This window comes from Alosa pseudoharengus, unplaced genomic scaffold (assembly GCF_046254945.1).
Source record: "Alosa pseudoharengus isolate Yale_2024_CS ecotype anadromous, Long Island Sound unplaced genomic scaffold, YU_APseudo_1.1 YU_APseudo_1.1_scf_13, whole genome shotgun sequence".
In the NCBI taxonomy this organism is placed as follows: Eukaryota; Metazoa; Chordata; class Actinopteri; order Clupeiformes; family Clupeidae; genus Alosa; species Alosa pseudoharengus.
The window spans coordinates 5,813,755-5,826,731 of NW_027468598.1; the positions used below are offsets into that span (position 1 = coordinate 5,813,755).

Below are 12,977 nucleotides of genomic sequence, written 5' to 3' on the forward strand. Positions count from 1 at the left end.
GTTATTAGAGAGAGAGAGAGGCATGGTTAATATGGGCACTGCACTAGTTGCAATATCGTTGTAATATTAACTTAACCTGTGCTTACATTGTGCAAGGGCAGCAAATTCAAATAGTGGGGGAAAATAAAATGTATTAAATTAATATTTCTCTCTTATTCACTAATACTAGAGAAGAGTAAGGAGTCATTGGTTTTAATAATAGTACATCTTTTATTTAAATATAATACAAAAATAGTGTGTCAACTAAGCTTTATCTTTTTAATGGACTAAAAATCTTTCAGTCATCTGCCTCGCAGACAGTCAGGAAGCCCATCTGTATGGCTAAATCCCAGATGCCTGGAATGGCATCAAGTTTTTCAACGGCATCATCTGGAAGAACAATGCCCTCTGTGGCATCATCCCACCACGTCTTCTGTGGAGGCTCATTCCAGTCATGGATGCTTCCTGTCTTTCCCTGGAGCTCTGTAGTGCACAATGACCCCTCCATTGCTGGGATGTGCTCAGCCTTGAGCTTGAGCTCCCTGTAGTAGGAGGCCATGTCACGGTGGTACGCCATCATTTTCACATAGTTCACTCTATTGTAATAGTCAGTTGATCTCTTGGGGAGGGAAGGGATTTGACCACTGGCCCCAGTGAGGAGGCTAGCTGGAGCTACAGAGGTGGACGGAGTTTGGCTGACCCTCGGAGAATTTACTCCTTCCTGGGACACACTGCAAGGCACCTGGGCTGACTGTTGACCATGAAGGACCTCTGCAGGGAGAGTGAAGTTCCCCACAAATCTAAGGGGTCCAGCCTCCTTCAGCAATGCAGTTGTGTCATCAGATTTGGCCATGAGGTTCATCACATTTTTGAGAGACTTCACACTCTCAGCAGATGATCTAGTGTGTGAGCTTATTGTGCCCACGTGGGTCAAATCACTAGTTTCCCGTGGGTGAATAGCAGTGGCACACTGCAGCCTCTGCTCTTGTGTTGGCATGTGCGCATCAACACCTGAAAAGAAACATACCTACTAGTTACTCTCATGGTTAGTTATTCATATTAGCCACATATAAAGCACATGGACTGTCTTACTTGTAGATGGGTGGGCATAGTTCATGTTCCCACTGTCACTACTATGGGACCAAGTGGGATTGAGTGGTGTCTTCTGGGTGGATGAAACACCATGGATGACTGCACTTCCAGAGATGGTGGCCTGTCTTGAATTCAGCAGGGCAATGAACTGGTCCTGGGTGACGTTTGAAGCATGAGAGAAGTTCTCTACAAATGTCTCCTTCCTCACTGGAGCCACTGCTGCAGGCTTGATGGGAGCCACCTGGCTACTCCTGACACTGGTGAGCTGAGGATGGTTAAAGTTGCCCACAAAAGTGAGGGTTTCCATTTTCTCTCGAGGTGTTGTGGTGGGCAGCTTGACCATACCACTATACCCCTTCTGGGCAGCATGCCAGTCTCCACACTCTCTCCAATACTTACCTAGAAGTATAGAAAAATATCAATCATAATGGAACTATTGCTACTAATGTAATTATTCAGAGCTGTCCAAGTGAAAGATTGTGTTCTTACTTGCAGAAAACCGTGTAGACCGGACATGTTGGTATTGGTTGGTATTTGGAGTTGTCCAGAGTGGCGCCATGTTTCTGTTTTCCTCAGCAGTGCTGAGCCAGAGCAGGTTTCTCTGAGACAGAAGCTGATGTTCTGTACCAATCCAGGATCCTGTTGGGTTGAATGTTCTTCGGTAGAAAGCCATGGAAAAGGTCAAAATTGCTTTGAAATCGCAGAGGTTAATCACAAGTGACTTGCCTTCAGCTTGTTCAAACAAGAAGTGGCTTAAGAAAATTTTCCAACATTCTACTTTGACGAACGTTCTACCTTGCCAACATTCTAAGGCTGAACATTCTAATGCAAACATTTTGGTTGCCTAGCGATTACAATGTCATCAAATAGAATGCTCCTAGGATATGCAGCCCATAGTAGCTGAACAAATTCATAAATTGATTACCTGATGTTTCTTCTTTCCAGAAGTATTTCCAGTATCCAGTTTTCCTCATTTTGAAAACCTCACCTCTGTTCACAACACTTGTTTCCAACAGGACTGGGCTACCATAAGGACTTACAGACACGTGCCACCTTCATGGAGGTCCTGACCAAGATCCTGCAGCAGGGCACAGAGTTTGACACTCTGGCTGAAACTGTTCTGGCTGACCGCTTTGAACGGCTAGTGGAACTCGTCACCATGATGGGGGACCAAGGGGAGCTACCCATTGCTATGGCGCTGGCCAATGTGGTGCCCTGCTCTCAGTGGGTGCGTATAAGTCACCTCACTCCATTTTTTTTAAAATGTTTTTTATTAATGAACACAAATACATTTTTTGTTCACAAAAATAGAGAATGTATTGTTTCTTGCAAATGGTGATGACTTTTAGGGGTTAAATAATTGTTTAAGCTATATTTTTTTATGTGCACCATATATATTGTATGTTTGTGTGCATAATACTGCTATAAGTGCATTTCTATAATGGCTCAACACTAGCATAATGGAGAGATTGTTGACTGGATGTCTCCTCACAGGATGAGTTGGCTCGGGTGCTGGTGACGTTATTTGACTCGAGGCACCTGCTGTACCAGCTGCTGTGGAACATGTTCTCTAAAGAAGTAGAGCTGGCCGACTCCATGCAGACGCTCTTCAGGGGGAACAGCCTGGCCAGTAAAATCATGACCTTCTGTTTTAAGGTAAGGAGAACCAATAGGCTCCACCACAATGATTCAGTGGTGTCCAATATCCAGTACTGACTGCAGCCCCTGTTAGAATTAATAGACCTCTTATAAAACTAGTACGTTCTACCCTCTTGGACAAATTAATGGTCTATAATGATTAAGGGTGTCACAATTTCGATTTTATTTCGAAATCGATCGAAATTACATCTCAATCTCTAACTTCCAACTTAAAAGTAGAATCGACGATGCAGCCACACCCCCAATGTCACGTCCAGCATGTATGCCAAGACGCACAAACACACATGCACGTGCTGAACTGCAGCGTCAACACTCCTCTAATTTTAGGCTGCAGCCAGTTAAAATATAGGCCTACACATCAACCTACCGAAATCAAAGTCCCTCTTGCTACTTTGAAATCACCGGTGTGGAAGTATTCGTTCATTCACGTCAATTAAAACTAACTTAGCCTACTCAACTTAGCAAGTGAAAAGATGGTCTAATTACAGTCCAAAGTTACTTTAAGGCTTAAAATGCACATTTAAAAGTACATATTCCATGAACACTAACCTTGGGTCTCTTCGGAGTGTGCTGAAACAATCAAATTAACATTCTGTGTTGTTTCGTTTTACTATGTTCACGTCAGTGTTTCTCAAACTTTTTCAGACGAAGGACCACTTAACCAATAAAAAAGAAACGCGCGGACCACCTAGCTAAAAAAAAGATTAGACCTACTTCAACAGTATATTAGCCTACACAATAGGCCTAAACTTACTCACTGAACCACCTTGCTTATTGTCTTTGCACTTTGCTTATTGTGTCAGAGGATTCATATGATTTAAACTGGCATATCTTACATAGACAGTGTTGCAGAACTGTTTGGATTTACATACAAGTTGGTTCAATATTGCAAACAACTCCTCTATATTATTTTTTACCACGTCTGCTCGCGGACCACTCGGGATAGCTTGAGGACCACCAGTGGTCCCCGGACCACACTTTGAGAAACACTGGCCTAAAGTTAGTTCTGTTCACATTACAACCTCGCGGTTGGAATGGTTTCAAAATAAAAGCCCCCCGAAAAAGAAAAGGAAAAGGCCAAAAAGAGTAAATAACATATAAGGAATGCATTAATAGTAATATTTAAAAAAGATCGAAAATCGAATCGAATCGTGACTTTAAAATCGAAAATTACATCGAATCAAGGATTTGGAGAATCGTGACACCCCTAATAATGATGTCTTTGGCTGTTGGTAGTTATAGTGCAAGCAATTTAGTTGTTCACTTTGTGGTCCAAGGAGAGTAAATAAAGTAAGTAAGCGTTTATATAGTGAATTTTTCATGCACAAACAGCAACAGTCCATTGCTGAAATTTAACCAGCTGAAAATGTCCATGGGCAATGATGTAAACCGGGCTCAACATGGTGACATTGAGCAGACCAACCTTGAAGCCTTGTTTGCCGTCTGGAGAGCACTGGAAACACAGATTAGCAGCTCGGTGGACTTTGGACTGATAACAAACTAGCATGAGGATTTGTCCATTTGTCAGTCCAGACGCCAGGTGTCTAGCCTACCATGGCAGCTCTCAGCTCAGCAGCAGCTCGGTGAGCTTGTGCCAGTGACAGATCTCTCACAGAGTAGACCTACAGCAGTCCTGAGCGATCTCTCTGACCAGACAGTGGACGTGGAGCTTGTGCTTCATGGATGGACACTGGACAGATCTCTCAACAGATCTAGCAATATAGGTCTGTCTAAGGCATGGCTTTTTAGTGCAGTGGAGTAACATTAATATTACAGACGGGTATCAGCCAACTAATGCTCGGCAGGACATTACGAGGACTAAGCTTGAAACTATGGAAAATGACATCTATACGTTAAACAGTTAAAACGTTTAGCAAGATGAGTAAGTACATGAATAGAAGAAAACTTTGTAGAAACGTACAAATATAATAAAAAATCAAACAAAACCTATATGGCAGATGGAGCGGCATCACTGTATACAAATTATGTTTGAATATGAATCACATATCGTGATGGTGATACAAAGTTGTCATTAATAAATAACACACATGTGTTGTACATTAAACCCCCCCCCCCCCATGCTTAATTTGCTGTTGCTGTATATTTTTGTGTGCATCATCTGGTCAGTGTTTTTGTTCATGCAACTGACCTTCCTGGGGTTCTTACCTACCCATAGGTGTATGGGGCAGCATATCTACAGAAACTTCTGGAACCTCTTCTCAGAGGGGTGATCACCACACCAGAGTGGCAGCAGATTAGCTTTGAAGTGGATCCCACCAGGTAGGCCTCACCTCAGTCACCTGCTGTTTAACATGACGTTTGGCAGGAAGTGTAAAATCTGATGCTGTCTTTTTGTAACATCTGGGTCATAAATTCCATCTCTAACATTGTTCTCTTGGGGGGATATTGTTCTAGTTTCTATTTATAGCATCTGTGTGATGGGAATATGTTGTACAGCATGTGACAACCTCAATGAAACCCAGTTTTCATGCTTGGGGAGACTGACATCACAATTTACTAGTGATTAGATATTAAGTCTTTATGTTAAAGACTTAAAATCTACTTTTAGGAGGCAAATGCTACAAATGACACGTGCACAAATAACAAATGATTACAACAATTAAACAGTGAAACACAGTCTGTCCTATGCCTACAAATCATGCGTCTTTGCACTTAACCTAGAATGTCAGGTTCAATCTGAACTTATCTGAATTGTATACTGTCTCTTGCTATCCGTTTAGTGTGATCCAGAGGTGGCATAACTAACATCAAGCACACCACAGTGTCTAAATATTTCAGCTGCTGCACAGTATTGAATGCCAAGGCCAAGTATTATTGGACATGATTGTAGTGTATTTACCAAGAGCATCAGTCAGTTGAAGATGCTTTCTTTTTTTTCTTCTTTTTTTTTTTTTAATAATTTTTGCTTATTAATTATTCTTTATTTTTAAATGATTTTACCTTGTGTTTTATGTTTTCTTTTTATTATGATCTTTACCTTTTGAACTATTCTTTGACTATATTGCCCTTCTATGCTTTTATTTGTTATTATTGTTTGGTTTTGTTTAGGTAAAGCACATTGAATGACCTCTGTGTATGAAATGCGCTATATAAATAAACTTGACTTGACTTGACTTGAAAGTACATGTTACTGATTCTCGCATTATGTGTGTGCTCTAGACTAGAACCAATGGAGAACCTAGAGGAGAACCAGAAGAACCTTCTGCAGATCACAGACCGCTTCTTCCTAGCCATCATCAACTCCTCCAGCGAGTTCCCTCCCCAGCTACGCAGTGTCTGCCACTGTCTCTATCAGGTACTCCCAGCAGGACGGTCTCATGCCACCCTCCACCCTCCACAGGCACCACAAGCCTTTTTTCTCCTAAGCCTGATCCGTATACGGCATCCTCTCATTGCACACGTGTGGGTGGGGGTGCGCTGCTGATGATGGGCACCTGTGCCACTGCTTCAGCTAAGGCCCGAGTACATGCTGCCCTCCCCCACCGCACGCTCACACTCACAAACACCTTGAGCCAGCCTTGCTGCTTACTTGAGATTTACATGCACTGAGAAAACATACATGCTGCTTTCTGCCCACTGCTCAATTGCACATTTTTCATCCTTATTTCAAGTGCACACACACACACACACACACACACACACACACACACACACACACACACACACTGGTTACTGTGTTTCCAATATAGCTTTCATCTCACCCTTCATACCAAACTGGCTCAACGGCTGGAATAGTTCTGTTAAGCTAATTGCTTATTTGTCTATTTGCCTTCATTTCCTCTGATCTGAACGCTCTTATGCCTTGTAGAACAGTCTCTTGTTTTGGCTCTTTTTTTTATCCACTCCACATGGTCCTACTGATTTGATTTATGACTTTTGCTAGATAGCTGCTAGGCAAATGAGTGTGTGATGGGGATGTTGTAATATGTAGTGTATCTTGTAATATGTTGGCTACTTGTGTTTGTTTGTTTTATGTACGGAAAATTTGATGACGCATCACACTTAGGAAGAGTCCCAGCTTATATTTAGAAATGTGTCGTGTGTTGGTTAGCAGATCATGCAGAATGTTTACTCTAATTCAACCAACCAGGGTCATGTAAATTCTGAAAATGGTAATGCCCAGACAATCCCCTCTTTTCCATGAAATGGGTCCCAGACAAGGGCATTGTTGAAAGACTGTCATGATTTAAATATGGGTTCGGTCTCTAGTTTCACAGTGTTTGCTTGCCTGGTTTTGGCTTAAGTTCTGCACAAAAGCATCTGTGTGCAGTGTCAGACAGCAGACTGCATGCAAGCCATGCATGAGGCAGGATCAACTTTGTGCTGTTTTCCTGCCCATCATATTTGCATGGCAAATTTTTCGATGGCCCATTTTTAAACTCTTTTCTTGTTCTGTTTTCTGTTGAATCTTTTTCTTGATTTAACCATCTGTACTCAATCTATCAATCTATACTCAACGATGATCTCCCTTTTAAAATGAGGCGTTGTCCAGACACCCTCACCCTAGTTCTCTATTCACATGTGGGGCAGCCGTGGCCTACTGGTTAGCACTTCGGACCTGTAACCGGAGGGTTGCCGGTTCGAACCCCGACCAGTAGGCATGGCTGAAGTGCCCTTGAGCAAGGCACCTAACCCCTCACTGCTCCCCAAGCGCCGCTGTTGATGCAGGCAGCTCACTGTGCCGGGATTAGTGTGTGCTTCACCTCACTGTGTGTACACTGTGCTGTGTGTTTCACTAATTTATGGATTGGGATAAATGCAGAGACCAAATTTCCCTCACGGGATCAAAAGAGTATATATACTTATACTTATACTTGCTCTCACATTCAGTGTCATTCTCACCTTCACACTGATAAGGGTGCTGTGGTTAGGGTGAACATTATTACTTATATTTTAAGTATAGGAGAGGTCAAACTAATCCACAGAAGAAGGAAAGAAAGAGAATATTAGAAGCATTAATGTGTATTTGTATTTCAGGGGTAAAGCTTGGTATTTAAAACTAAATGGTCAGCTTGGCCTCTGTGGTACAACATAGGTTTGGGCCTTTTGTCCTTTATTAACCAGCAACCTTTTTTCTCACTCACTCAAACCCCCCTCAGATTTGTCTTTTCTAACCCCCCCTCAAAAGTGTCACAGCTAGATGGGCTCCAGCTCTCCTGACACACAAGCACAGCCACTTTGTTGCGTCACTTTTACCTCAGGTGGATAGCACTGCCTTTAACCATCTGCATCGCTTTAGCGGCCGCCCTCATCTGGGACTTCATGAGGGTGCACATCATAGATTATGGGATTAGAGAGGTATTTGTTCCGAGATGGCATAATGATGACCAGCCTCAAGGACACAGACCTCTGCCTGTTGTTAGCCACATGAAGGAAGAGCGATTGAGTTGCCTCTTTGAGGCCTTTGCTCTTTGTCAGTCCTATCATTATTGTGTAGCTGGAGGTTAATATGAAAAGGCCACTACTTAAAATGAATGAATGGCAAACTTCCTCTACCACAGTCTGACTAGTTTGTTAGTGTGTGTGTGTGTGTGTACTGTACGTGTGTGTGTACGTGTGTGTACATGTGTGGTTGTTTGTTTGTGAGTTTGTGTCCTCCTGCAGGACATAGAGGTTTGCTTCTCTTTCATTGTCAGCATGTGTTAGTGAGTTTGCTATGCAGGTGTGTGTGTGTGTGTGTGTGTGTGTGTGTGTGTGTGTGTGTGTGTGTGTGTGTGTGTGTGTGTGTGTGTGTGTGTGTGTGTGTGTGTGTGTGTGTGTGTGTCCTTTGTGAAGCCGGTGCTGTGACCTGTTTGTGCTCATCTCTATTCTGTAGGCTACTTGCCACTCTCTACTGAATAAAGCCAGAGTTAAAGAGAAAAAGGAAAACAAAAAATCAGTAAGTTTGTGAGAACCTTTTCTTGCCACTTTCCTTTTTTTAAGTTCCGTGAAGCAAAAAAAGCAAGTCTTTTTTGCATTTTGTTCCCCTTGGGGGGAAAAAAAACAAGAAATTCTCTCTTGGTTTGGTGGAGTGCTGTTGTTTTATGCTGTTCTCGCAGAAATGCATCCATGCCCCAAAAGTCTGTGTACAATGTCCTGGGGATTCATTGTACTAACTCAAAGCTTCCCAGCTCCATATTTTTTATTCCATTTCCACTTAACACTCTAACAAAAGGAAATCAGCGCTGTTTAGTGCTCTGGTCTTCCTGGGCTACTTCATGTCCATCTCTGCTCCTGTCTGGACAATGGGGATGACAGTCCTGGCAGATTCTCAAGTGTTGATTTTTATGCTAGGTCCTCTTTTTTCGTTTACCTTACAGGCCAGGATGCACCAATGTAGCCCTTTTGAAGCAGTGCAAGTACATGACATTTGGCTTACCTATCCTTATGCTTCCTGATATTTAAAGCGCTGCTTTAAATGTTTGCCGATTTGCTGGCAGAGTTGCAAATGTTGTTTCCTTAGAATCTAAACATTTAGTGTTGATAGGCTGCCCATAAAATTTGTTAGTAAAATTCAAATTTACATTTGGCACTAAACTGCTACATTGGTGCATCCTTGTGGACTGTTTGATGGTGTTTGTAAAGACTGCAGGCAGTTGTAAGGGTGGCTAGTTGGGTTAAGATGCATGTGCTATCTGGGGTGTGTCTTGCCTCCCACAAACATACTAGCTTGCCGCTTGCCCATGGCATTGTGCTCAGCTAGACTGCTCAAAACGTGTGTTTGTCATAACCAGCTCACAGCGATCACCATGATTGTGCTTGTATGTATATCTTACAGTATTCTGAAGTAGCTGTTTGGGGTTTCTCACTGAAGTGAGACAAAGAACATACCGATACTAGTTATCTGTGAATTGTCCAGCATTGTACTGGAGTCACTCAGAATACTGTCTTGTATTTAATATTGTGCTTTATTTGTGTTTGGTGAGTGTGTGGAGTGGATGAGTTTGCGTCTGCATGCGGGCACTGGACAGGGTTTCGGCACATCTTTAACCCCTTCATTACCAACTCATTTCTCCGTTTTGCTAAATCTCTCTCTCTCTCTCTCTCTCTCTCTCTCTCTCTCTCTCTCTCTCTCTCTCTCTCTCTCTCTCTTTCTCTCTCTCACATTGTCATTCTGTTCAATAATAATGATTTACCTGGTATGTAAATGTGTTCCTTATGATATAATAGATGTTCCAGTATTAACTCTACTAGACCTAGGGCTGGGTGATGTGTCAAAAAATGTAACCACAATCTAAAAGTTTTCAGCCAAAACATCAAGACCATTTTGGACCCAGTAATGTAAAGGCTACTTTAAAAGGAAAGGCCCTAAAGTAGCAAGAAGGTAAATTGAGAAGAAAAGGTACATTTACCAAAAAAGATTTGTTTTGTGTAATTATTTAGTTGTTTCTTTAAACACAGTAACACCATTAAATGCATGGGAAAATATCAGATTTATTAGAATCAGAATTGTTTTATTGCCAAGTTTTTTCTTTCTTTTTTTCACATGGAAAAAGAAACAAGGAATTTGACTTGGTGAAATATATATGCGTACTGTGTAGATTCTTCTGTAATGTAATGTAATGATGTTGTGACAATCTAGAGTTGATACTAGCAAAAAGTAGTGCAGTGTCACTACTCATAAACTAATCTTTTTTACTATAATGTGCACAACTAAAGTTATAATGAGGCAGAGTCTTTTAGCTAATAGCATACAGAGAGCAATTTCTAGGACTGTTTCTCTACTGTGGCGATGTGGTGAGCAGGCAATGCACCAATGCCATTCTGGAAAGTAAACCTCGTCTGTTTTGTGTGGAATACTTAGTTTCTGGTTAAAACCAGGCCTCGGTACAATCAAAATTGAAACCCCTGTTTTGTAAAAAATGTATGCTTGTAGAACATGTGTAACATATGATTGGATCTACAGTATGTGTGTCCTACACCTGGTCCCTGATGTGATGCCTCTTTATGAGCTAAAGAGAGTGTGCCCTGTGCTTCTACTGCTGCCTCACATGCTGTCCAAATGGAACAGATTTTTATCTACTGTAGCTTTAGTATATCAAGGACTTCATCAAGCACTTTTCTTTCCACTCTTATTGTCAAACTTCTCACACTATTTATATATATATATATATATATATATATATATATATATATATATATATATATATATATATATATATATATATATATATATATGTATCATTAGTGTTTCATTAGCCCAGCCCTAGGTCTACTTCAATAAATCAATAGTCTGAGGTTGTCCTTTTCCTTTAAAAAAAAGAAAAGAAACTAAGTACGTGCTTATGTAATCATAACATGAATTGGTATGTTTTTGCCTAATCCAGCATTTTTGCTCAGTCTTGAAAAGCAATTCTGAAATAGGCTGATTTTTTTTTTCTCTGTGCATTACACATAATTTGGAAACAGGAATTGCAACACATGGAACTGAACATATCTTGGACTGTTGAAGCCAGATGTGACTAAACCCGGTTAAACCCAGTGTGACCAAAACCGCTTTACCAGTTCACCTTTATCATCGATAAATTAAGTTTGTTATAAGGAATATAGTGTATATTGCTAATACAGAGATGTTTTATCATCATATTACAGTGGTGCATATTATTAAGATTATTGATTATTGGCTTCATTCTGGTTCACGCACCAGATGTTGAACCGCACAAAGCATTTCGACTTAAAAGTAGGAACTGGAACATTTTTATTTATTTATTTTCCCCCTGTGAACCAGAGTAGGCATGCCATTCTACAGTTCCGATCTACACATAACACCCTCTGTTGATGATGTATCTTTGGTTCCATTCAAAACTGGTGGAAGTGCGGGCTGGTTCACTGGATAGCACCACGGTTAAAAGAATTCAGAATGGACTCTGTTGGTCAAAAAGCGCCTTTAGTGGATAGGGGTCATACTGACTCTCCTTGAGATTGTAAGTGACATTGGACTAAGGCAATATGTTTTCAAAAAAAATTTGGGTCACCAGAAAGGATGGTGTATTTGAACTGTGTTCAAGATTTTGGACTCCTAGTCTTACGGTGTAGTTCATTACTGTTGGGCTAAACTGAAAACGTATTGAAAAAAGCAAGTTATTTTATGTTATGAAACAAACTCAGTTATACTTGAAAGGGCTACAAATGAGTGTGTGTGCGTGCGTGTATGTGTGTGCGTGCATGCGTGTGTGTGTGTGTGTGTGTGTGTGTGTGTGTGTGTGTGTGTGTGTGTGTGTGTGTGTGTGTGTGTGTGTGCGTGCTTGTGTATCTCTGTGTGTGTGTGTGTGTGTGTGTGTGTGGGATAAAACCAAGCTGCAGTGTCCCCTCTAGCCCATGGTTGATTCGCTGTGTGTTCATGCTCATAATGTTTTCATTGAACAGTCTTTCAACGCATTTGTGATCAACAGTAGGACTCAACCCATTTTTCTTTCTCTTTCGTTTCATTATGGTTCTGTGGCTTTCACTTTACTTCTTTTTGGTTGTTTTACATGGTTCATTTCTGTTGTTTTACATGGGTCATTTTGTTGTGGTTGGGATTGTGTTTTCAGTGTTTCTTTGGGGCTGTTGGCTGGTGTAGAGAAAGGTAAAAGGTTGATGGACTGTAGACATCTAGTGTGTACAGTATGTGCTCCGCTTGCTGACCACTGTGTTCCCTTCTCACCTTTTACCCATCTCCCCCTTCTCTATCCTGCTGCTTGTCTATTCTGGCTCCTTCCTAATACCTCTATTCCATACTGCTCTCCCACACCTCCTGATACCTCTATTCCATACTGCTCTCCCATACCTCCTGATACCTCTATTCCATACTGCTCTCCCATACCTCCTGATACCTCTATTCCATGCTGCTCTCTCATACTTCCTGATACCTCTATTCACATACTGCTCTTCTATTACACCCAACTCTATGGGAACCCCTGGCCTGACTACCGCCCTGCCCCTTACTTTAACTCATCTCAACATGCACCCCCAATGCCCTACCTACTCCCCTCTTGTATCCTCTTCTCCCCGGCCCCCATACAGGTGGTGAGCCAGCGATTCCCTCAGAACAGCATTGGTGCGGTGGGTAGTGCCATGTTCCTGCGCTTCATCAACCCTGCCATCGTGTCCCCTTATGAGGCTGGCATCCTGGACAAGAAACCTCCACCCAGGATAGAACGGGGGCTCAAACTTATGTCTAAGGTAAAGTATAGATGTGTATACTATGAACTATGATTTGAGGAAGTGTGCAGTATGTGAAGTAGGGGTGTCACGATTTCGATTTT

At 41.7% G+C, this 12,977-nt stretch overlaps 1 protein-coding gene across 1 annotated transcript in view; it reads left to right on the forward strand.

The window, feature by feature from the left end:
* The window catches only part of nf1a (neurofibromin 1a), a 93,195-nt gene that overhangs the window by 24,417 nt on the left and 55,801 nt on the right, over positions 1-12,977 (forward strand). The window contains exons 26-31 of the mRNA XM_076281914.1: positions 2,088-2,299; positions 2,566-2,727; positions 4,907-5,010; positions 5,911-6,046; positions 8,567-8,629; positions 12,736-12,894. Coding sequence (XP_076138029.1) covers positions 2,088-2,299; positions 2,566-2,727; positions 4,907-5,010; positions 5,911-6,046; positions 8,567-8,629; positions 12,736-12,894 — 836 coding nt within the window. The remainder of the gene's footprint in view (positions 1-2,087; positions 2,300-2,565; positions 2,728-4,906; positions 5,011-5,910; positions 6,047-8,566; positions 8,630-12,735; positions 12,895-12,977) is intronic.